Below are 24,563 nucleotides of genomic sequence, written 5' to 3' on the forward strand. Positions count from 1 at the left end.
CGCTTCCCAGATAGTGTGTGGGGGGGGGGCATTATCAGGGAACAACAGCCCAAGGAACTTGGCAGGTCCACGAGGCTCATTTGCACATCAATGTACTACAGATGAGAGTGGTGCTGATGGCATTGCAAGCATTCCAAGGCTCTCTTCCGATAGGTACAGTTGTAATACAGACAGACATGTCAGTGGTATGGTACATAAGCAAGGAGGAACCAGATCTTATCCCCTTTGTTGAGAGGCCCTGAGTATGGCAGTGGGCAACGTCTTCCCAGCACTTTCTGGTAGCAACACACATCCCAGGGAAATCTGGCGTTATAGCGGACAAACTCAGCAGAGCAATTTTGATGCCACACAAGTGGTCCCTAAAGAAAGAAGTAGCGGAAATGATTTTTCACAGATGGAGCCAGCCTTGCTGCAATTGTTTTGCCACTTCCATGAACACACAATGCGACAGCTTTTTTGCCCTAATTCCCCTATTGGGGGAATCCCCAAGGGATGCACTTGTGCATGATTGCCCCCCCCCCCCCCCAGGTCTCCTATACGCCTTTCCTCTAAAACCCAAAGTTCTTCAGAAAGCCAGCACTTTGGGAAGGACCTTAATTCTGATAGCCCCTTACTGGCCTCATCAAATCTGGTTCCCCTTCTTTTGAGGCCTCATCTTCAGGAGGAGCCTTGGATTTTGGACCCAGTGACAGATGATCTGACCCATTCGTCGGGGGCCCTCCAGCCATCTCTTCACTCCCTCAAGTTGACATCATGGCTGCTCCAGTTCCAAACATAGCCAGGCTACACAAGTTTGCCCCTGAAGTCCAACACATTCTAATTTCTTCTCATAAGATGTCTACGAGAAGACTATACCTCAGCAAATTGAAAAGATTTTCAATCTGGGCTTCACAGGATCACGTTGATCCATATTCAACACCTTTGTCATCCATTCTAGAATTTTTGGCTAAGCTTTTTAATGAGAGAATAGCTGCAGCAACCATTCGAGTCAAATTAGCAGCAATCTCTAATTTTCACTTTGGGAATGAAGGACCAAATATTATGTCCACAGACTATCAAAAGCTTTTCTGAGAGGTACAAATTTATGACCACCCATAAAATCACCCCTTCCACTATGGAATCTAAATTTTGCCTTGGAAAACTATTTTCCTAGTAGCAATCACGTCAGCTAGGAGAATTTCAGAGTTACATGCCTTGTCAGTCAAACCTCTGTACATGTTATCCTACAATGACAGGATCTCATTATGCACAAACCCTTACCAAAAGTGTGTTCAGAATTCAGTCTAAATCAATCCATAGAACTCCCTGTGTTTTTCCCAGTATGGCAATAAAGTAGAGTATTTGCTACACCAGTTTGATGTTCATGCACAGCTACATTTCTGTTTACACAGAACAAGAGTTCAAGTCTGACCAGCTTTTTGAAAAAACGTGCTGCAGTAACAAAAACTTCTTTATCCAAATGGTTATCAGATTGTTATCTCATTTATTTATCAATCAGCAGACAAGCAGCTGCCAAGCAAAATAAGGGTTCATTCTACCACAGCAGTTTCAACTTCTCAAGCTTTCTGTGCAAAGTTACCTATAGATACTATTTGTACAGCAGCAATGTGGGCAAGGCCGCATACTTTTATCACTCATTACAAAGTCGATTTGGCCTCCAGGGACGGGGTCTCTTTTGAGTCCACTGTTCTAAGGAATATTTTCCCTTGAGCCACCCAAGCAAAATGGTGCTAGGGACACTGCCCCATCAGTACAGAATGAAGATAAGATAAGACAACTACACATAAAGAAGTTATGTACTCATCATAACATTCCATGTGAGTTGTTTTGGATGTTGAGTCTACTAACGTGTCATTTGTGCTTTTGCAATGCCTTTGAACATGTGAGGGGTGCATAATTTTTCTGTGCAAGTATTTATTTTTATGCACATCCTTCTTAAAAACTGAGGTTTGTATATTAGACCCATCATAGTTGATGATAACATCTAGAAATTATTTCTTATTGGGAGTATGTAGGTTGAAATGTAAGATGTAGTAAGATTACTATGTATGGTAGTCATCCATATTGTTGTTGCTGTCGTTCTGTTGAGAAAAGTACTGATTTTGTACATCCTTTAACTAACACTGTTTTTTCCTTTAAATGTTTTGCTACTTGTAGTACTAGTCATATTATATATATTGCTACTTGTAGAAAATGTCCAAGCTTTTATATTGGGAAATCAGTACGACGTTTGAAAGATAGAATCATCGAACACCATTCTGACATTAGGAGATGGATTATGAGTAATTCTTAAGCTAAACATGTTTTTGAGACTGATCTTTCACATGAATTTAATTTCAGGATAATATAAACAAATCAATTAGAATGGGTGACGTGAACAGTAAGTTGGAAAATAAGTAATATAAATGGACTTTAGAACTGCAGGCTGATTGTCCACCTGGTTTGAATCACAGTGTCGATCAAACCTGTACTTAGGATGAAACATGCTATTTTAAAATGACATTTTAAAATTATGTTTACTGTTTGTTTATATATTAATGTTTGATCAGTTTTAATTGGCTGTGTGGGTTAGTTATGTATTATTTAAACTGTGTTACTCAGAGTTTATGTTAGCACTGAGGAGGGGTACTTGCTATCTTAAAGCTTTGCATGACACTAAATGTTTTTCTTGATATGTTAGTGCGAGCAGTTTGTTTCTTATTTTGCAAAATTGACCCAGGCTGCTTTTGAGCCTGCAGGTTCAGCTTCTTATACCATTGTACCTGGGAGACTGTCTTATTGCTTGCTTTTACCTCTGCATGGAGGGTGTCTGAGCTTCAGGCCCTTATGGCCATCCCCCCTTTTTTGTTTTCTTTGCAGGGACAGGGTGTCCCTTTGCACTAATCCTTTTATGTCTGAGGTGGTTAATGAGATGTCTTTGAATTAAACAGTGCAACTTCCTTTATCACTGTCCTCAGTCTGCTAGGACAGGGTTCTATATACTTTGGATCTGCAGAGACAATTCAGGCAATATTTTGTTAAAGCTAAGGCCATTTGAAAGTCTGATCAGCTTATTGTTTCTTTTCATCTCAAGACAGTAGGTTTCACTGTTTCTAAGAAAACCATCTGGATATCTAAGACCATTTTCTTTTGTTCTTTTCATGGCAGAAGTCTTGTCCACTTCTGTTAGAGATCACACCATTAGGACTGTTGCCTCATCTAGTACTTTCTTCAAGGGGTTGGACACTAATCCCATCCTTGAAGCTGCTACATGGTTTTCAGTGCATACCTTTTTAAAGTATAAAATAGATATGGTTTCTGGACCCAGAGCATGTTTTGCTAGAGCCATTCTGCAGGGTTTTGTTGAGGGCTTTTCCCAGCCTTCCACCTCCCGGTCCTTTTTTTTTTTTTTTTGAGCTTTTGTACTCCTACTGTGAAGAATACTGCAGCAGTGGTACAGAAGGACATAGTACAGTTGTGTAAAATCTTGCCATAACAGTAGATTTCCTTTTCTTCAGTGTTGCAGTATTAGCCCCCTTCCACCCATCTCTCTTTTTTTTTTCTTTTGGGCTTTGTTTTGATTTCCCTGCTGGCCTGAAGGTCTTCCTTTTCCCATCTACATTTTCTCTTCCTGGTTGTGCATAGCCTCCTTATCCTATGGAGACTGTTCTCTACTGACACAATGTTCTCTACTGGGTCAATTCAGTTCTGGGTAACTGCATTTGTACGTCACCTTTATGTCCTACGTCCTGAACAGGAAGCATACATGTGATGTACGGAGCATACAGTTTCTATAGGCCTTGGTATACTGGCTGGACATTGGGCTGTCCTTGGCAGGAGACTCCTACAGTGAAGAATACTGCAACAGTGAAGAGGACATCTGCTGTTATGGTAAGATTTTACATAACTGTACTTTTTTGCCAGTAATGTTGACATGCTTTTAGTTAGTTTTCAACGAGTATCCTGAAAAATAGTTAAATTATGAAATTTAAGTAGTACTGTAGTGCTGCCTTCCATGCCATAAAAATAAGTTTTTCTAAATTATACAGAGAGAAATCATATTAAATCTGTTGTGGCTTTAGGTTAGTTAACTGCACAAGTCATCCTTGTTTGTGTTTACATTTTTTGAACCATGCAAAGTAATTGACTGTCTATTTTTTTTAGTGCACATTGGTTTTTGGCTGTGATCTGTTTCTCGGGATTTGATAGTCCAACATTTGTACCAAACCCTCTTTATCAAGAAAATGGAGCTCAACAACAAAGCAGCACTACTGTCTCCACAACGACCACAGAACAGGAATGTAGGTTGGCTTTACCCAGCAAAGTAGACAATTTATTGCAGACCTCTCCACTGAGGTCTGTGGTAAAGACTTCACAGAAAACATACAGCAAAGCATCAAACTTGTTATTTGTTGACTCAAGTGCTGAGAGTGAACAGGAGGACATGCGTTTACCTAGCAGTAAAAATTTTACTGGAAGGTCCCCAGCAAGCAGAGTTTCACCAGTGGATTGTAATGTTGGCAGCCCACAGTCTGCAGGCCAGAAGACTGAAAATAGGACTAAATATGAAAATGGCATGCAGGACAACAGGTCAACAGCTATAGTTACACCAAAGGGTAGGTGTCCTTTTTTGTTGTCCTGAACAGGAAGTTGATCAACCGTGGCATGCAAGGTAGATTTATTTTCACTTACTAATTTCTGAGTTTTATTATTATTATGATTGTTTATTCTTTATTAAAGTGGAGACTGTAAAGCGAAATCTAACTGCATGTAGCATACTCGATGGGTGGTCATATCACAGTTTTGTAAAGAGACTAAAAATGGTTTTGTGCTCTATCTACCGCATTTAATTGGGATGAAGTCTACTGTCAAGACTAATGACAGCAAGATGATTTTAAAATGTCATTTTTTCATATTGTTTATGCAGTTGTCTTCCTCGTTTCCATGAAAGTGTTCATTCTTCACAAAACTCACAGTGGCCAATTATTCGGCTCTTGTTTCTTGGCTTGCACTAAAAGGAATGTTTTATATCATTATTTATCCAGTGCATTTTTATTCCTTTCTTATAGCAAAAAGCACAAGCAAGTAGTTTAATAATGTTGCTCACATGAAAATGTTGATGTATTTCAGAGGGTGTTTTTTAATTGAGCAATGTGTTTATGTTCAGGAACATTATAAAAACAGGAAACCCCAAGATAACATTTGTATCAGAAACTGCTGATGTGCATGTATAAGCATTTCTCATATCATGACTTGAAAGGCTTTTGGCCACTAGATGTAAGCACAGCTGCCCTTCTGTTCCTCATGAGATTCAAGCCTGGCAGGTTCTGCTGTTCAGAGGTGAAATTCCTGCCCGTTACGTATTTATAGCAGCTCTCTCAGATCTTTTTTTTTTTCAGGTTTTTCTCCCCCAACATGTCATTCATTTGAGTCATTTGACCTCGTGGCAGAGCTGGTTGGGATCAAGAGGGGTCCAATTGGTCATCTTTGACAATATGTACTTGAGTTATACTTATGGGAGCTACTCTGAAACTTGAGTCATTCTGAAACTTCAAAAGTAACCAAAGCAGTGTAGAATTTAAAAACAACAAGAAACTGCTAAAATAATTCCATAATAGACAGTAAGGAAAGAGTCTCCAACACAGGTTTTTAACTGACTACTTTCATTCTTTTATTTAAGTAGAACTTCATCAGAGTTAAAACCATGTACAAACTTGAGTTTAAAATTGGTGTTGTGATCACAATTCAATCCAACCAATGATACTAACTCAGGATTTTGCTAATTTTCTTAGAGAGTGTATCTAGCAATCATTAAAAAGACACACTGTGTATTTAAAAAACAAAATGTAATCTGATGGTTTAATTTATCATTGATTTCAGATAGACTTGAAAAACTTTGAATATTGAAATATTAGTACTCCTATGATAGCATTAATGTCATCTCACAGCCTTTGTGCCAAAATAAAATATTTAATGTTTATGGATTCGTTGAGACCAGGTGGTTTGTCAGCACAATGCCTTATTTGCCAGTTAGACTCACGGCATTCCAGTTGGACATTGTAGTTGCCAACAAAGTCATTTGGGCTTACTGGGTCAAGCAAAAAAAATGGAATTTTCTGAAATTTGCACATGTAAGTCAATGTTTGGCTAGGGTATTAGCAGTATCTTTCTTCTTGATAGACAATGTTCATAAATTCTTCTGGTCAGTTTTCGTACAGTTTTTGCTACATAAAAACCTGGGCATGAATCAGAGGTTGCCAAGTAAATCGCAACTTGTGAATTGCAGTTGTACCTGGCTCTAGCCCAAAAGTGAAAGTTCAGTGCCCTCATGTGTACATTCAAAGTGTTTGATATAAATCGGCACTGCTTACACTTGCCGCACTTGTATATGCCAAAGTAATTCTGCGTAACATTTCGTCCCTTACGCTCAGTTTCCAGTAAGGATTTCACATTTCGACTTCTTTAGTAAATGAACACAGGACTTCCACCTAAGATCTTGCATAGTCCATGTTTCCCAAGATGACCTTTCAGTTCTCTTTGAAAATTTCCCTGATCACAAACATACCATTAGAAATTGGAAGTGGGAAAGCTCTTCTGTACTTCTCTACCGAATTAAGGGTAGTGACTAGCTGTCCCCTACCCAAATCTGCTGTTGACTGATGTTTCCTCAGAATAGGTTTCACTTAATTCGATCTTAGTGAGTGTACCTTCATGATGATGATCATTAACCAGTTTACGTCATAGCCTTTCTGCAGGAAAAGTGCTTTTAAAAATTCAAGTTCCTCGTCGTACACAGTTTCCTTATTGATTTGGTAGGTGTAGAATTTTTTATGCAGGTATTGATTCACAAAGGTTTCTTTTCTGAAAACTTTACTTGCAAACTCAGTGGCACCTTCTTCCAAGGAAACTGTGATGTCCAAATAGGTGATCGTTTTTCTATAGCCACTCAACGTGAATTTTAGAAATGAAGTGCTGTAATTGATGAAATCCACCAGTTGATGCAATTCCCCTTCAGTTCCTCTCCAAACCAAAATGAGGTCGTCAGTAAATCTCCTATAGAAAACCAACTTCTCAAAAGGAATGTGGAATTTTAAGTGTACCTGCTCGCACCAGGCCATGACCAAATTTGCAAAAACCTGGGCCAGTCTGGAACTCATGGCCACTCCAGAAATTTGTAGTATTTACCTTGAAATGTAAAAAAGTTATTTTCTAGGACAGGCTCTAATAAAGATGCACAATGTGTTAATCATGTTGTCAAATTCTGAAAATTTACTTGTAACATCTTACAAATTCAATTCCTGTTTCCTGCTGGATACAAGTGTACAAAGACACTACATCAAAGGATGTGAAAACACATCTGTCATCGAAATTGGTGATTTCACTTAATTCCAGTAAGTGGCATGAGTCTTTAAGATAAAATTCTGATTTTTGAACTACTGGATTGAGTAGATCTAAAAAAACTGAAATGGCTTCTGTTTTGTAGTCGTTTGTGTCAACTACTGGTCTGAAGGGTGGATGAACCCTGTCTTTGTGGATATTTGGAATTCCGAAGTTCCTAGCCATTTTGGGCTGATCAATTCTCAAAAATGTATACATTTTGTAGTTGTAATTCCCTTCACACAGCAAATCAAAATGGATCATATCAACATGCACAAAGCTCCTGTTAATCTCTTCCAGCATTTTTCCTCGTTTCTTTCATCAGCCAAAAGACTATTAATAGCCAGATTGTAATCCTTGTGGTTCATTAGCACAATCATACCCCCCTTTATCAGCTGTCATCACACGTATTTCTTTGTTGGAGGAAAGTTCCCTTAAAGCTTGTCTTTCATCAGAAGTTATGTTGTGCACTTTTAATTTTTTACCCAACTTTCTTCTAAGGTCCGCCTCACATATATCAAGGAAAATCTGTATGGTGGTGTAAAGAGAAAGGTTATATGTGCTTCTCCTTGTGTGTCAATTTTCTGGCTGAATTGGGGGATGATGTGCAATATTTTATTTTTATTTATTTTTTTATTTTACATTTGTTGACCGGGAGAATCCGACTGGATATATGTCCATTTTCAGCGGAGGCCCGGGGAGAAAAGCTCCACATTTAGAGTAAATTACAAACAGGATAAAATAGATACATATTAATACATTATTGTAATAACCAACAAAGTTAGAGGATAAGGGCATATCATATATGTAATTAATAATAAAAAAAAAAATGTTTTTTGCTGGATAGCAGTCATAGACAAGACATAATTGTGAAACAGATAGACACAGACAAAAGTGTAATTTTACTTATACTAGATAGTCAAGTTTTCAAAGGAGTGAGAAATAGTGTTAGGTAGAGTAGAGAAGATTGAAAGAATCATTAAGGGGGTAAGAGAGAAGATCAGGAGAGTACAACAGAAGGAGATTGCTTGATAGATGAGAAAAAGAAGTAGGCTAATAGGAAGAAGTTAATCTGGATATGAGCATTGGCAAAGCCAGTGAGACTGGAAATGGTGGGTAAGACTTTTTTTGAAGTGGGGTAGGGAGGTAATGGTGGTAATAATGGGTGGAAGGGAGTTCCATATCTTACCAATGGAATTGGCAAATAGAGCATCTCCTCCAGAGTTACAGGATTTGACTGTTTGAATGAGTGTCCTACACGAGGACCGAAGGCTGTTTAGATTGGTGTATGGTATGATTAAATTCTCCAGTGCTGGGGACTTTTCAGGGTGTTTGAGTATTTTGAATGCCTCAATGAGTTGGTTTAGCTGGAGAAGGTTTGGGAGTTCTAACCAGCCGAGGTATTTTAGGTTAATACAATGATGAGTTCTGTATGGTTTACCAGTTGCAAATCTGGCTATGTGATTGTAGGAGCATGATAGTTTATTTAGGTCTGATTTATTAAGGTTGGTAAACAATGGAGAGTATAGAAGGGTAGAGAGTAAATGCAGCGAGCAAGGGTTACTTTTGCAATTGGTGTTAGAAAGGATTTGATTCTATATAGTGACCCCAGTTTCTTGTTAACGGTCTTAATGGTTTGATTAATGTGGATGTCGAATTTGAGTTTATTATCAATGGTCACTCCTAATAGTTTCGTGGGAGTCTGGGGAGATAATGGTCCCATTATTGATTGGTATGGTAAAGGAAGTGTTAGGGAGTTTTGGGTTGGATGGAAGAGTAATAATTTGGTTTTCTTTGGATTCAGAATTAGCTGCCGTCCAGATAGCCACTTTTCTATTGCTGTAAAACAGCTTTGGGTTTTAGATAGAAGTTTGTCAAGGGATTTGTCAGAACATATTAATGTCGAATCATCGGCATATTGAATACAGGTGGCCTCAGGGATGACTTTATGGAGGTCATTAATAAAGACTGAAAAGAGAAGTGGACCCAGTATGGACCCTAAGGAACTCCAATGGTGTTTGGAAGGAGGTTGGAGAGCTTATTTTGCCAAAGTACTGCTTGCTTCCTACCAGAGAGATAGGCCTGAAACCAATCTAGTGTTAGGTTATCCAGGTGGAGATTTCTTAGGGTATCATGGAGTAGTCGGTGGTTAACCATGTCAAAGGCCTTTGATAGGTCCAGAAAGAGTGCTGAAGATATATTTTTGTTATTCGGTTATGGTTTATTATATCAGTAAAAGAGAGGAGGGCCGTAGTAGTGCTGTGATTGGGTCTAAAGCCATGTTGAGAGTTGGTGAGGAGATTGTTCTGGGTAAGATAGTGAAGGAGTTGTTTGTGTAGACATTTTTCCATGATTTTGGCTAGTGGTGACATTATGGCTATAGGCCGGTAGTTTGATAATTCAGTGGTTGAGCCACCTTTATGGAGTGGGATTACGTATGATATTTTCCATATTGAGGGAATTGTAGATTCGGAAATGGTACGATTAATAAGTATAGAGATGGGGTAAGCTATGTCATCTGCAGCTAGTTGTAAGTATTCAGCTGGCAGAAGGTCTGCGGAGAGGGTGCTTGGTTTAAGCTTTTGAAGTAAGGATCTAATGGAGGAAGTGGAGACTGGTTGTAGGTGGAAAGTGTGAAGAGTTTTTGGAGTGAGTTCTGTAACAGTGGAGGCTGTGGTGGATAGTTGGTTAGCTAAGGCTTGGATAGTGTCCGTAAAGAAAGTGTTAAAGGTATTGGCTACTTCTTCGGGGTTTTTATCTGATAATATTTCTGGGGTAGGAGTGGAGGATTTCCCAGGATGGAGAAGGTTATTTAAACCTGCCCAAAATTTTTGAGGGTTGTTTTGGTGTTTATTTTGAAGTTGGCAGTAGTAGTTTCTTTTGTCCATTAATATGGCTGTTTTGTCATATTTCTTTGCTGCTGGAATTTAATGCGGTCTAGGGGTGATTTGGTTGTACGCCATTTTTCCCAGGATTTGTTTCTGAGTTTTATTTTAGATTTAGAGTCTTTTGTAAGCCAAGGTGTAATATTTGTTTTAGTTTTGATTAGTCTTTTTGGGGCATGAGTATTAAGTATGGTTAGGAAAGTGGTATTAAACTTAGAAACTGCCTCTTCTAGGGGGAGATACTTAAGAGTTGCCCAGTTACAGGATCTAAGTTCCATTTTAAACTTTGAGAGGTCAAAATGTTTCTTATTTCGAATTGACTTATACGTGGGAGGTGTAGGACTACCTGTTTTATTTTTCCTTATGTATGTTATAAGGTGATCGCTGAGTTCATTTGGGAGGGTCCCAGACATATACATTTGGGGTTGGCTGTTTATAAGGATCCAGTCTAGGATACTCTCTTTTTGGTTAGAGTTCCCAATTCTGGTAGCAGAAGTGATGGTCTGAGAGAATCCATGAAGATTTATATGGGTAGGGTTAGTCTCTGAGGAGCATAGGTACCAGTCAATGTTGATATCGCCCAGGATTATAGTTTCCTGTGGGTAGTTATTGGATAGCCAGTTTAGAATGCTCTCCAATGTGTCAGAGTTTTTCCCAGGGGGGATATACATTACAATTAGATTAATACTTTTTTTTCTATTTAGCTGTAGTTTTAGAGCAAGTATCTCAGCATTAGAGATTTGGGGTGGTTGAGTAGGGTTAAAATGACATTTAGATTGCTTTTGTAGAGCACTGCAATACCACCCTTTTTTTTTATGCGGTCAGCTCTATGTATATTATAGCCCGGTGGTATGATCTCATTGTCATTGGTCCCTGGTTTTAGCCAAGTTTCTGTTAAACACATAATATCTGGGAGGTGGGTAGCTAATAGAGCATGCAGGTTGTGTATTTTATTGTTGATGCTTCTGATGTTTAAGTGGCAGATTTGGAGGGAGTTAGTATATCTTGGTGGGCTATTAGAGTTGATTTTTGCTGTGGGGCCAGGGTTCGGGTGGACATCTCCATCTTTAGTGATGTTTTTTCTGAGATATTTCACCAGCCTCATAAGTTTCTGCAACAATTTCTGACCTTGTTTAGACTTGGGGCATGTTTGGTCTGGTTTATAAGGGTAGTAGTAAATAGGATTAGCGGTTTTGCTGTGTAGCTGTTGGGTTATGTGATTGATACTACACAGGGGTAGGGGAGCATTAGTTTGATATCTGGGGTAATGGAAACCTGAGTAGGGCTGATCTTCATATTTGGTTATAAGGTAGAGTATGGTAATTACTGGTAGTAAAAAGGATATAATTTTTAGTGTTGTCCTTCTTTTTACCTGTAGGGCGGATTTTGTTATCTTTGAGCTGGGGTGCATTGCTGTAGGAGGAAAGTAGGAGCCTTTGCTTTTTAACGTTTGAAGGGGAGGAAGGTTTTGGTGTTTAAAAGGGGGTGGGGGGTAACAGTGAAGAGAAATTTGGTTGGCTAAGGAAGAAAGAGGGGCATGGCTACCTAGCTATAAATGTAGGACTACTGGGGGCGGGTGGGATTTGGGGGCAGGGCGGGGCGCAGAGCGAGCCCGAGCGCAGCGGGGTTTTTCCAGTTCCAAATTGACTAGGGGCAAGTGGAAAACAGGCAAGTAGAATTTTAATACAGCAAGTAACCCAAAACACAATATACTCTAACTGTGTTTTATGAGCTCTTTTTGTTTCCAGAATCTTTGGGAGATGTAATATTAAGTTCAATTTTTATGGATTTTACTGCCGTTTCTTTGAACCCAGTACACCAGCGGTTCTACATGTATAATAGTACTTATTTTAGTTTAGATAGACTCTTGGTAAGTGATTAACCTTGGTTTTTTTCACAATTGAAGGCACCAAGTGATGAGAGCTTGTCTGTGGGTACTGTTCAGTTTTAGCGACCCTCAGGATAGGTAGAGTATAGCCAGCAGGGAGAGTAGAAAGGGTAGTGCCTGTAAGGAAAACGCAGATACATAGACAGGGTTTACATCATTCCCTTTACATTTGCAGTTCAAATGGCAAGTAGTATGCAATGAAAAATCATAATTATTGGGTAAAGTTCAATGTTTAAAACACAGCGTTAGCAATACTCAAGTACGTTATCTATAAGTTGAAATCTAAGTATAGTCATTCATCCACTCTTAGAGTGTAAACAGTTACTGCGTAGTCTAATCCTCCCTCACTACAGCCCTGTGGCTGATACTAGTGCTACGCACTTGGTTGTTGTGCTACACGCTAACACTAAACATATGTAGAGCCCAGGAAACTAGGAATTTGTTAGAAATACAAAGCGCTAACCGCTAAATAACCACAAGTATGTTTAACCAGCAAATATTAAGAGTAAAGCCAGCAGACTTCAGTTCGCGGTAACTCTTTTAGTGATTACTGTTTAGGTAAGCGTGCTAACGCTTAGAATTAGCAGCCCTCTACGCTTTGAAAACTAAGTCCCAGCGTATAGATGCAACAGATATATAGTGATTTGTAGACAAATTTTAACACCATGTATTGTCGCAAACAAAGTCAATTCAAGATTGTATCATAGTAGTACAAATAGTCAAAAAACATTTACATACCCTGGTTTGTGGGCTAGCGACTAGGTTCAGGAACACAGGAGTAATTAAAGATTTAAAAATGGCGCTACTTGGGGGTAGATAAATAACCTCACCTGCGTCACAGGTAGGAGGAGGAGTAACAGGTGGTGGGGGTTTTTCCAGTTCCAAATTGTTTCCAGTTCCAAATTGACTAGGGGCAAGTGGAAAACAGGCAAGTAGAATTTTAATACAGCAAGTAACCCAAAACACAATATACTCTAACTGTGTTTTATGAGCTCTTTTTGTTTCCAGAATCTTTGGGAGATGTAATATTAAGTTCAATTTTTATGGATTTTACTGCCGTTTCTTTGAACCCAGTACACCAGCGGTTCTACATGTATAATAGTACTTATTTTAGTTTAGATAGACTCTTGGTAAGTGATTAACCTTGGTTTTTTTCACAATTGAAGGCACCAAGTGATGAGAGCTTGTCTGTGGGTACTGTTCAGTTTTAGCGACCCTCAGGATAGGTAGAGTATAGCCAGCAGGGAGAGTAGAAAGGGTAGTGCCTTGGTTTTTTTCACAATTGAAGGCACCAAGTGATGAGAGCTTGTCTGTGGGTACTGTTCAGTTTTAGCGACCCTCAGGATAGGTAGAGTATAGCCAGCAGGGAGAGTAGAAAGGGTAGTGCCTTGGTTTTTTTCACAATTGAAGGCACCAAGTGATGAGAGCTTGTCTGTGGGTACTGTTCAGTTTTAGCGACCCTCAGGATAGGTAGAGTATAGCCAGCAGGGAGAGTAGAAAGGGTAGTGCCTTGGTTTTTTTCACAATTGAAGGCACCAAGTGATGAGAGCTTGTCTGTGGGTACTGTTCAGTTTTAGCGACCCTCAGGATAGGTAGAGTATAGCCAGCAGGGAGAGTAGAAAGGGTAGTGCCTCCATCTTCATGCTTCTGCCTCAGAGTCCAGCACCTGTTGTACCTTGTATATGTATTGCTGATTTTCTGTTACCACAAAACATCTCATGTACAATTTGAGATCAGTCAAGACCTTAGTGATGTTGGATGGCTGGGATGGAATAAAAGAAAAAACATTTTCTAATAGCGACATATGATGTTTGTGCAAACACGTTACTAAGATTTAAAATTTCTGCATGCCCAATTATCTTTTCTTTCTAGAAGTTTCTCCCTTTCCCTCTGTTCTGTTTCATCCCCCTGTTCTGTCACTGTGGTGTCCTTGTATTGTTGGAGTAATTCAGGAAAAAAGGAGCTGGCAGAAGAATGGGTGGGTGCTGAGTATTGCCTGAATCTGCGGGAAACCAATTTGTGGGTTAGACTGTTCCCAGTACCCCTCATTGGCAATTACTTCCAGCTCTGCAGTGTCTGTTTGACCTGTGTCACCTCTTTGTGTATTAATGCTTCCATTCAAACAGTAAGCTACCCCTGCTGTCATACAAACTGCCTAATAATCAAAAGCAACTGTTTCTTTTGACAGCTTCATCTAATTTGCGAATGTTGTCTTCCATTTGGCGGGCCTTTGATTTGTAGTCCTCAACTAGCAGTTTCATCAGTGAAATGCCAATGCCATTGAAAACTTCCACCAAATCACAGTGTAATTGATCTCCTCGTCTTACACCATTAGGAAACTTACATATTCGTAAACCTGACAGAATTAGCTCAGTTCCTGTGGACTTTGCCTAATATAAAATCTCATATTGCCACTGTTTGTACTTTAAAATCAAATTCTCCAGTTGGAAAAGGTCTCTTTTGCAGCATTCATAATCATTAGTACCTGAACCACTGCTTCTGATAAATACATCTGAATGACACCTGCTTCCAACAGCAGTGTCCCAGAATGGATTTTCAGTACTTTTAAATTGCCAAGTAAACTGTTTGTACCTTGTATATGTATTGCTGATTTTCTGTTACCAATGACATGATTTACCATGGGAGTTAATAGCACCAGCTCTGTTCAATTCAAAGTTGAAAACTATGTTGACTGATGTCCCAGGTAGTCCATTATTGTTGTTCCTAGACTTAAAACCCTCCAAAAATTGAAGCTTTGTTATTGGGTGTGAATAGAGAGAGCTACAGAAGGTGAAAGTTACCCTGCAGAATGTTGAGCCAAGAAAAAATACTAGATAAAATGACTTGTGGACAAGGATCTGGCAAGTAATTTTGCTGAATGTAGAGGACAGACATCATGCATGTACCTAGTTCTCTTTGGTTTGGAAGAGATAATGGGTTGTCCATTACACTGGGCCACCTAAAAGTTGTCACTGTTGTGGTCAGGAAGTCTGCATCCTTATTGCACATGAAAAGAAAATGTTTGCAAAGTTTAAGGAATGGGGGAACACCAAACAAGAAAATTGTAAAGTACATTGTACGACATGAGGCTTAGCTGGACATTATTGGCCGCATCAAATAATTAAAAGGAATTGAGAAAGTACTGTGGTGAAGGACCAGGCAGTGAAGTAGAGGACTAAATGGGAAAAAGAAGGCCGTAGAGGAAGTGTCACAGCAGATAGATATCTATTGAAACAAAACTAGATGTGAATTAGTTTAAGGAGGTGTGAGCACACAACAAAGTATTAGTTTAAGGGTGTGCACACTTTTATACAAACAGCATAGTTTACGTTTTTTATTTTTTTATATTTTTCCCCTAACAGATTTGTTTGTCTTTCAATTGACTTGTATAGGTTATAGGTCACATTAAATGTGGGAAAAAGTTTGAAATGATTTATTGTGGTCTCTCTTTTTTATATCACAAAAAATCTGGTAGTTTAACAGGGGTGTGTAAGCTTTTTATATCCACTGTAATTTGACCATTGGACCTAGAACCATGTCAAGGGGTTGTTGCAGTCTTTCATATTTAAAAATGGAAAACCAATGAATAATGTAATAAATTGTAAATATGTGTACAGAAAGTAAATCTGAAATATGAGGAGAATACAGTGGGAGTATGATGTGGAATCCCAGAAAAGGAAAAAAAATGAAGTACTCAAGAAATGGTTTGTAATAACAAAACAATGGCTGTTTAGTACAGGAAACTGGTGTACAACAGGTAAAAAAAGAGAGTTCAGTACCACTGTGAGGAACTTTTTAATGAGTGAGAACTTCTCAGCAATGAAGGAAAAGAGAATTTGGGAATGGGAGAACAGTTGTGCAGGAAAAGGTACTGTAATATTATTATCAATAAAAAAGTGAAATGAAAAGAATGAAAGAAAGCAGTAAAGCAGTCAGGCTAATTGTGTTTGGATGTATCTTTGATCAGAATTTGGAAAAATGGTCGTTATATGACTTACCATGTGGTTTGAAGTAGAAATAAGGAAAAAGTAGGAACTATTTATGGAAGTAGTAAAAATGTTGTGGAGAAAGAAAGGGGAGCAAGAAGAATCTGGGTATATGAAGACCTATAGTGTTCCTGAAACTGACTGGAAATTGAGTGGTAATACATTAAATGAAGAACTGCAAGAAGAGGTATACACAGTAGGAAATTGTTTAGTTTACTAAGTTTTTGGATAGTAAAGAAGATCGTGGAAACAAATAAGAAAGGAGAAATATTGATGGGAATAGATATGATTAAAGCGTTTGATTTAGATAAATGTTAAAGCATCATTGGATACCTTGAATATTTTAAATTAGCAGATTTGTTCAGTGGTACATGGTGCTTGAAAACTCATTATTCAGACTAGTGGTTGCCTTGTATGTTGAAAAATAATATAAAAAAGAATAAAGTAGTGTTGTCTGCTTCACATTTAACTGTTCACATTTGTTGGATGAATTGTGATTAATACAGGCCTGAAGTTAGGAGGATAGGTATGATACCTATCAGTGCAAACTTTTACAGATGATGTAACATTGATAATAAGACAACAAAAAAAGGGGCATAAATCACTGAATAAATGAACTTATTGTAGAAGATAGGGACTGAGTACTGGTATAGAATAGCATAGAGCACAGTTGGAAAGGTAGGATAAAAAGAATTTATGGAAATCTGGGGAGACAGGTTGACAGCAACCTCTCCTTCAACCACCACATTGCCACTGTGGTCAGAAAGTCCTTCTATGTGGCACATCTCATTACCAAGGGTTTTGCATCCAGGAAGAAAGAGGTCATCATATCTCTCTACTCTTCCCTCATTAGGCCAGTCATTGAGTATAATGCCCATTTGCCATGTACCTCACTAGACACATGCAACAACTGGAAAGGCCACAAAAGTACTTCATAAAGAGGATCCTAGGCCTTAAACACATGTCCTACATGGACAGACTAAAAAACTCCAGTTCTCAGTCTCATATTGTCTACTAAGAGGCAATCTCCGCTTGACTTACAAAGCCATGTCTGACCCAGCTCTGTTAGAAAAGCTACATCTAAAGAAATCCCAATCACTCCGCACCACCTGCTCCAGAGAACGAGACTTCAACCTCATTACCGCAATCAACAGAGCATACTGGAGGGGACAGGCTCATAACCCAGAGACTGCCCATGTTCCAGAATAGACTTCCCATACATGTCAAGCAGAGCTCTTCACTGGCCCTCTTCAAGAGAAATCTTGACAAGTGGATGGGAAATAAAAAGTTCACCCCGGGGATCACTCCAGTGGCTCTACTTGATGGAGGCAGTGGGAACTAATGTCGGGCGGCACGAAGCCAGGGCACTTCTATGGGCTAGGCTTGTAAGGGCCACAAGGCCATTAGCCTAGTACACATCTATGAACCTATGAAAAGACTGCAGACATCCAAACCTGCTGCTGTGAGTCTTTGTGTGAACAAAACAAGTTCTTCAGGCACTTGAGTGGAAAAGTTTTCATTTCCATTTTGAGGGGACTGGCTTCCAAACATGCTGGCTTACCGCAAAAGAAAACTTCAAAAATAACCAAAGTGGTATAGAATTTAAAAACAACAAGGACATGCTAAAATAGTTCCACAATAGCCAGTAAGGAAACAATCTCCAACACAGTTTTTTTTTACTGACTGAGCGCTTTCATTCTTTTATTTAACTAGAACTCTATCAGAGTTTAAAAAAAAAAAATGTACAAACTGGAGTTTGAAAATAGTGTCATGTAATCACATGATTCAGTTGGGCCAATGATACTAACTCAGGATCTTGCTAATTTTCTTAGAAACAGTGTATCTAGCAATCATTGAAAAGTCGCAGTGTGCATTTAAAATACAAAATGTAATCTGATGGTTTAATTTATCAACCACCTCAGACTTGAAAAAGTTCAAATATAAAATATTAATATTAGTAATGTACGTCATCTCACAGCGTTTCTGCCAAAAGAAAACTTTTTATATTTATGGATTCGTTGAGATCAGGTGGTTTGTCAGCAGAGCCTTATTTGCCAACCAGATTCGTGGCATTCCAATTGGAAATTGTAGCTGGTAACAAAGTTATTCATGCTTACTGAATCAAGCACAAAAAATGGAGTTTTCCGACATTTGCATATGTAAGTGAATGTTTGGCTAAGGCATTAGCAGTATATTTCTTCTTGATAGCCAGTGTTCATAAATTCTTCTGGACAGCTTTCTTAAAGTTTTCCCTATGTAAAAATCTGGCCATGAATCACAAGTTGCCAGGTAAACCACCCCTTGTGAATTACAGTTGGACCTGTTCCTGCAGAACATCCTGAATAACATCAACAAGGAAATTTCTCAAGAGTGTTGGGTTTCATAACTTCCTGTATCATCATACTTTCACTATCTCAGTTGCACATAAGAAAGCTTAACTGATGCTTCAGAAACAGATTGTGCTGAAAGTCAGTGTCTGGAAACACTGGTGTATAGGACACCTTCAGCTTAACATGGGCATGCCCTTCAGACCAGCTTAGTCCACCCAGACCCTAATGAAAGATTGTTCCAGTCTAGCTTGTGGACGTCATATGGAGCAATTCAAATGCAGGGCCCTTAAGACCTTGGATGTGAGGCAAAACACACAAACATGAAGGAAATGATATCTAATCCTGGCACTGAGCCCTTCAAACAGATGTGGGAGAAAGAAAAGCTCCAAGTACTCACAGAATAGATCAGTGTTATGTGGCACACCAACAAGTAAGGAGACACCCACTCGTGCATACTGTGCAGATGTAGTATAAACATGGGAGACATCTGCGAGGCAGGCATGGCTGTTGTAGCAGCCTGTATGCCTTCCCAAGAAAACATTGTTGCTGATAGTCTGGTAGTTAAGGCATAAGATTAAAGCCATGAAATGTGCTGCTTCCTGTAGTCTGTGGTTTGATAACTTCAGTCTCCATTTGCCTGCTGTGTGACTCTGAGCAGGTCACTTAACTAGACAAAGCAATGGAATTATTGAGAAATCAGGTTAGGAACTGCAGTAGCCTCCTGGACCGCATATATAGTAACTCTGTTTGAATCTATAGGCTGAGCAGGTAACAGATACACCCATATGAGTGGATGTTTAAATTGAAATGCCTTCTTGTGTCTGATTAGAATTTGGGGTGTGACAAAAGTAGACCTTTTTGCCTCACTTCAGAATAGGCAACTGAAAACATTTCTGTTGCAGAACAGCAACTCCAGGGGCCCAGAAGATAGATGCATTCTCCCTCAGATGGAGAGGCCTATTTCTCTATGCCTGTCATCCTATATCCCTGATCTAAACCTCAAGGAGCACAGGCCAAGAGCTATTGCTGTAGCCCCCTCTTGACCCAAGTAGCACTGGATGTTCTTCGTGTTTCACTGTTCCAGTCATTACATTTGGGTTATCTGCCTGCAGTTAGCTCTCAGCCGGCCTGAATACCAGATTCTTGGGTTCCTGCATCGGATGCTGTCTCTTCTTCCATGACATCAGGGGTGTAAAGCATGCAGCTGATGCCATTACATCAGTCTTTCTTGTCGCGCAGTTCCCGAAGCAGAAGCAGTTCGCAAGTGCCAGTCGGCCGACTCCTGAAATTTTCGTTTTCAAGTTTCAGAGCCGAAGTCTTCAAAAAAGCTAAGTACCCTGTTGGGGATCTTTTTTATTGCTCTTAACCAATATCAGTAAAAGTTAACAATTGTCTTATCTGTGGAAAACAAATACCTCATAAAGATTTTCATTCGTACTGCATTCCTTGCTTAGGCCCAGACCACTACGTCCCTCGCTGTCAGTTTTGTGCCTTGTTCAACCCCCAAACTATTTGTCTGTCTGTATTTGCAGCTAATTATTTCGGTACTCTGTATAACTATCCAGAAATGGCTTTGGTAACCCATCCGACTACCTATATTCCGAAAAAATGTAAGGGTAAAGACAGAGACAGACCGCATAGGTCCAAAACTGCTGATGACGCTTCTGTTAAGCTAGTCGCCAGTTCGCCGGTACTCAGTGAGGTGCTTTCGCAGCCCCTGATACCCGCTACTTCTGATTCACAGGCTTCTGCTGAGACCCATTCAGTCTGATAATGCCGCGAGATGCTTCAACTGTGGAACCCGCGGATGTCTTTACCTTGGATGGGTCCGGAGCCGCTGTGCAGGCATCAGCTTCTGAGGGGTGTATTCAGGCCTACAGACTTGCATTTTAAACCAACGCCATCTTCTTCGTCCAGGCCTAAAACTCGACCAACACCTAGAAAACCAAAGTCTAAACCACATGGTCAGGCCCGTATGCCTAAAAAACAAATGCTTAGAATGGCTGAAAACCTTATTACTTTAATAGGGGAAGCCAGCATCCCCTCTCTGAGGCCTAGAACTGATTTTCCTTCTGATTCTTCGGATCAGGATTTTGATATTTCTGTTTCTTCTGATTGCCAGGATTTGCCTTTATCTACCTATGAGGATTCTGATGCAGAGGATTCCATTCCCTCTGCTTCCCCTCCAGAAGATTTTTCTTTTGGTGAAACCTTGTACACTCTTAGGGAGCATTTCCGCTGGGAAAGCCAGGATTACGCTGACTCCAAAAAGAGGCTTAGGGAATTCTTACTCCTTCCTCAGCACAGGCCTTTAGCTATCCATCCTGTTCTGGACATTGTAGATGATGCTTTCTTGGAATCTAGCCTGGCCCCGACACTTTACCTCCGGCTCCCAGAAAACCTGACGGTATTAGAGTACCTGACTCTCACAAGTTTCTCTTCAAGAATCCTACTGCGGATCCAGAGACCATTTACCATGGACCAAAGGGCATTAAGGCTACTGCTGCCAGAAATCCTACCCCTTCTGATAGAGATTATAGAGCCCTGGACAGATGGGGTAAGAAGGTATACACTTCTACTACTTTGGCCATTAGGGCTTTAAATTGCCAGTTTCAAATGTTAAAGTACCAACAGCATATTATAGGACTACTTAATCAGAAAATGATGTTGATTCCTGACTGTGCCGAGCACAAAGAATTACAGGATTTAATGCATTCTGCTGAACAAGTTGGTAAACATACTTTGCAATTTGGTTTTGATTCTTTAGAAGCATCTTGCAGGGCTGCTGTCACTGGGTCTGTACTTAGAAGGCATGCTTGGCTTAAGGAGCAAATCTTGCCAGATTATGTTAAAGCTAAATTACTGGATGCTCCCTTAAACCAAGACCGCCAGTTTGGCAGCAAAGCAGAAGTCGTCCTCAAAAAGATGGATGAAATAGCTAAATCTATGCAAACTGTGAAATATTTCTTACAAGTACAGCCTCCCAGAATTAGTAGGCATTGGCCTTCAAAGAATTGGTCCTTTCCAGCCTCTTCCAGGCCTTCTCAGTCAAACCCAGGAACAGCAGACCACCTAGGTTACAGTCTCAGGCTACGCACAGGCCTAAGCATTGGAGGGCTTCCACTTCCAAATCAGGAAGTAGTAAGACCCCCTCCCCACGGAAAAATGGCACAATGACGTAACCTTAACCCTTCCAAGCCCTGCTCAACTGCCTGCTCCCTTAGGAAGAAAGCTTGCCCTGCACGCAAATAAAACTGGGAACTCATTACCCAGCACAAATGGGTTATAAATATAGTTTCCCAAGGATACAGATTCCATTTCCACACCCTACCAACCCCAAATGTTTGGCCAGACCTACCCCAAGTCAGTGGGGAGAGGCTCAAGAGCAGGTTCTCTCTCTTCTAAGTATCAGGGCTATTCAACCTGTCCCAGCAGAAGAAAGGGGTCAAGGTTTTTATTCAAGACTTTTCCTGGTACCCGGAGAAGACATCTCCTGGCGTCCTATCCTGGACCCCTCTATTCTAAACACCTTTTTGGTAATTCCAAAATTCAAAATGCTAACACTTCAACAGCTGCTTCCTATGCTAGGTAAAGATGCCTGGTTGGCAACCTTAGACTTAAAGGAAGCTTACCTGCACATTCCAATAAGGGAATCTTGCAGGAAATACCTATGCTTCATCAGTTCTCTGCACTTCCCTTTGGCTTATCTACTGCGCCCAGGGTATTCACAAAGTGTCTAACTCCAGCCATTGCATTTTGCAGGCAGAGAAATATTCAGATATACCCATACTTGGACAATTGTCTGATTCAGGCAGAAAGCCAGGAATTGCTATTAAAACATCTGGCATTCATAAAGAATCTTCTAACCTCACTGGGGTACACCATAAATGAAAAAAAATCTCACCTAGTACCCTGCCAACAGATTGTATTCCTGGGAGCAAGCTTGAACACAACTTCCCAGATGACTTTCCTCACTCCAGAGAAACAAGTTTATTTGACACCCTACTTCAAACTGCTGGCCACAAAGACCCAACTATTTGCAAGGAAAATTCTGCAAGCCCTGGGATTCATGGCCTCTTGCATTCTACTAATTCCATATGCAAGACTGTATATGAGGAAACTACAATGGTATCTGAAAAGCCTATGGTGCCAACATTCTCAGGACCTGGAATCAATGAATCCTATCATTCCTTGTATAAAGACAGAGTTCTTTTGGTGGGCCTGCCACCACAATAAGGGGCTCCCCTTCACTCTACCCCCTGCTGCCCAAACCCTAACAATAGAAGCATCAGACTATGCATGGGGGCTCACTTGGTAGGGCAGTGCATTCAGGGTAAATGGAACCCGAGACAGGTGCACCTGCATATCAACCAAAAAGAGATGTTAGCTGTACATAATTCCCTGACAGCCTTCAAAGACCACATTCTTCCAAGACAATTTTTGGTAAAGACAGACAACACCACAGTTATGTGGTACATAAACAAGCAGGGGGGAACCTACTCATACCCTTTTTACAGCCTAGCCATGGCTCTGTAGAACACAGCCTTGAGCTACCAAGTGCACCTACAAGCTCAATTCCTGCCAGGCAGACTAAATTCACTGGCAGACCTAAGCAGAAATCTCATGGACCCACACGAATGGAAACTGGAACCAAACATTTTCAACCTATTGAGGAATAAATGGGGGGACTCCAGAGATAGACCTGTTTGCCTCCCCTCAGAACCACCAATTGGACAAATTCTGAACAAAGACTTCCCCCAATCAAGCTTGGAAAGTGGATGCCCTGTCCTTTACTTGGGAGAGCCTCTCAGTTTGTGCCTTTCCCCCTCTGCCTCTCCTCTCGAAGTTTCTACTAAAGATCAAACAGGACAAGCCAAGGACAATACTGATTGCACCAGACTGGCCACGCCAGCATTGGTACCCACTCTTGCGCAGTATGACACTGTTGGGACCATGGCACCCGCCTCGGACACCTTCCTTGCTGTCCCAGCAGGTGGGCCAGATTCTGCACCCTCAGCTTCAAACCTTGAACCTTGCAGCCTGGCTAATTCCTTGAGCTCTCCAATAGCATCCCTCAGTAAGCAGGTGCTAGATGTCATTCTGGAAGCAAGGAGGCCTAGTACTAGAAAATCCTATGCTGAAAAGTGGAAAAGATACTGTTCCTGGAGCCAGACTCGGGGAATGGGCACAACTGTGCCCACCTTACCGCATATTCTTCAGTGTTTAACAGAAATTTATTAAAATTCATGCCTCTGCCATTTCAGCACACTGTAATACTGAACCATCCCTCTTCTCTCACCCTCTGCTAAAGCAATTCCTCAGAGGGGCCAAAAATTTAAGACCCCCCAGGTGAGCCTCTACTCCAGCCTGGGACATTAACTTTGTATTGAAAAAGCTCATTCTCTCTCCATTTGAACCAGCTGCAGATGCACAGTTGAAATTCCTTTCTTGGAAAACGGCCTTCCTTCTAGCCATCACTTCAGCAAGAAGAGTGTCTGACTTACAGGCCCTCATGGCAGTGGAGTCCTTCATTATCTTCCATGCAGACAGGGTTTCCCTCAGGACCAATCCTTCCTTTATGCCCAAGGTGGTGTCTAGTGTGGCCCTAAATCAGTCCATTCATTTGCCTACCTTTTTCCCTAATCCACAAAGCAAAGGAGAACTAATACTGCATTCTTTGGACGTGCACAGACAACTTAGATTTTATTTGGACAGGACTAAGCCTCTCAGAAAATCTGAACAGCTGCTAGTTGCCTTTGCTGCAGGGGCAGAGGGTAAGGCCATTTCAAAGCAAACTATTTCTAAATGGATAGCCCATTGTATTAATTTCTGCTATAAGCACCATGGAAAACCTATCCCACAGGGGATAAGACCACATTCCACCAGGGATGCATCTACCTCTACAGCCTTTCTCAGAGGAGTCCCTACTAGGGACATCCTATAGAAGCTGCTACCTGGAGCTCTGTACATACCTTCACCAAGCATTACCACATGCCTATTTTTTCTAAATCCAGAGCTGGTTTTGCCACTGCAGTCTTGCAGGACTTAATAACTTGCCCTAATGCTCTCTAACTTCATCCTCCCTTCCTTAGCTTTGGGAATCAACCCAAATGTAATG

The 24,563-nt window shown here is 40.4% G+C and overlaps 1 protein-coding gene across 2 annotated transcripts in view; it reads left to right on the top strand.

Moving 5' to 3' along the window:
* Positions 1 to 24,563, top strand: part of SENP6 (SUMO specific peptidase 6) — a gene marked incomplete in the record, with an annotated part of 3,063,818 nt that overhangs the window by 2,631,067 nt on the left and 408,188 nt on the right. For both annotated transcript variants that reach the window (XM_044070093.1, XM_044070102.1), the window contains 1 exon segment: positions 4,144 to 4,595. In XM_044070093.1, coding sequence (XP_043926028.1) covers positions 4,144 to 4,595 — 452 coding nt within the window.

This window comes from Protopterus annectens, chromosome 1.part0 (genome assembly GCF_019279795.1).
Source record: "Protopterus annectens isolate FY-2018-M chromosome 1.part0, PAN1.0, whole genome shotgun sequence".
In the NCBI taxonomy this organism is placed as follows: Eukaryota; Metazoa; Chordata; order Ceratodontiformes; family Protopteridae; genus Protopterus; species Protopterus annectens.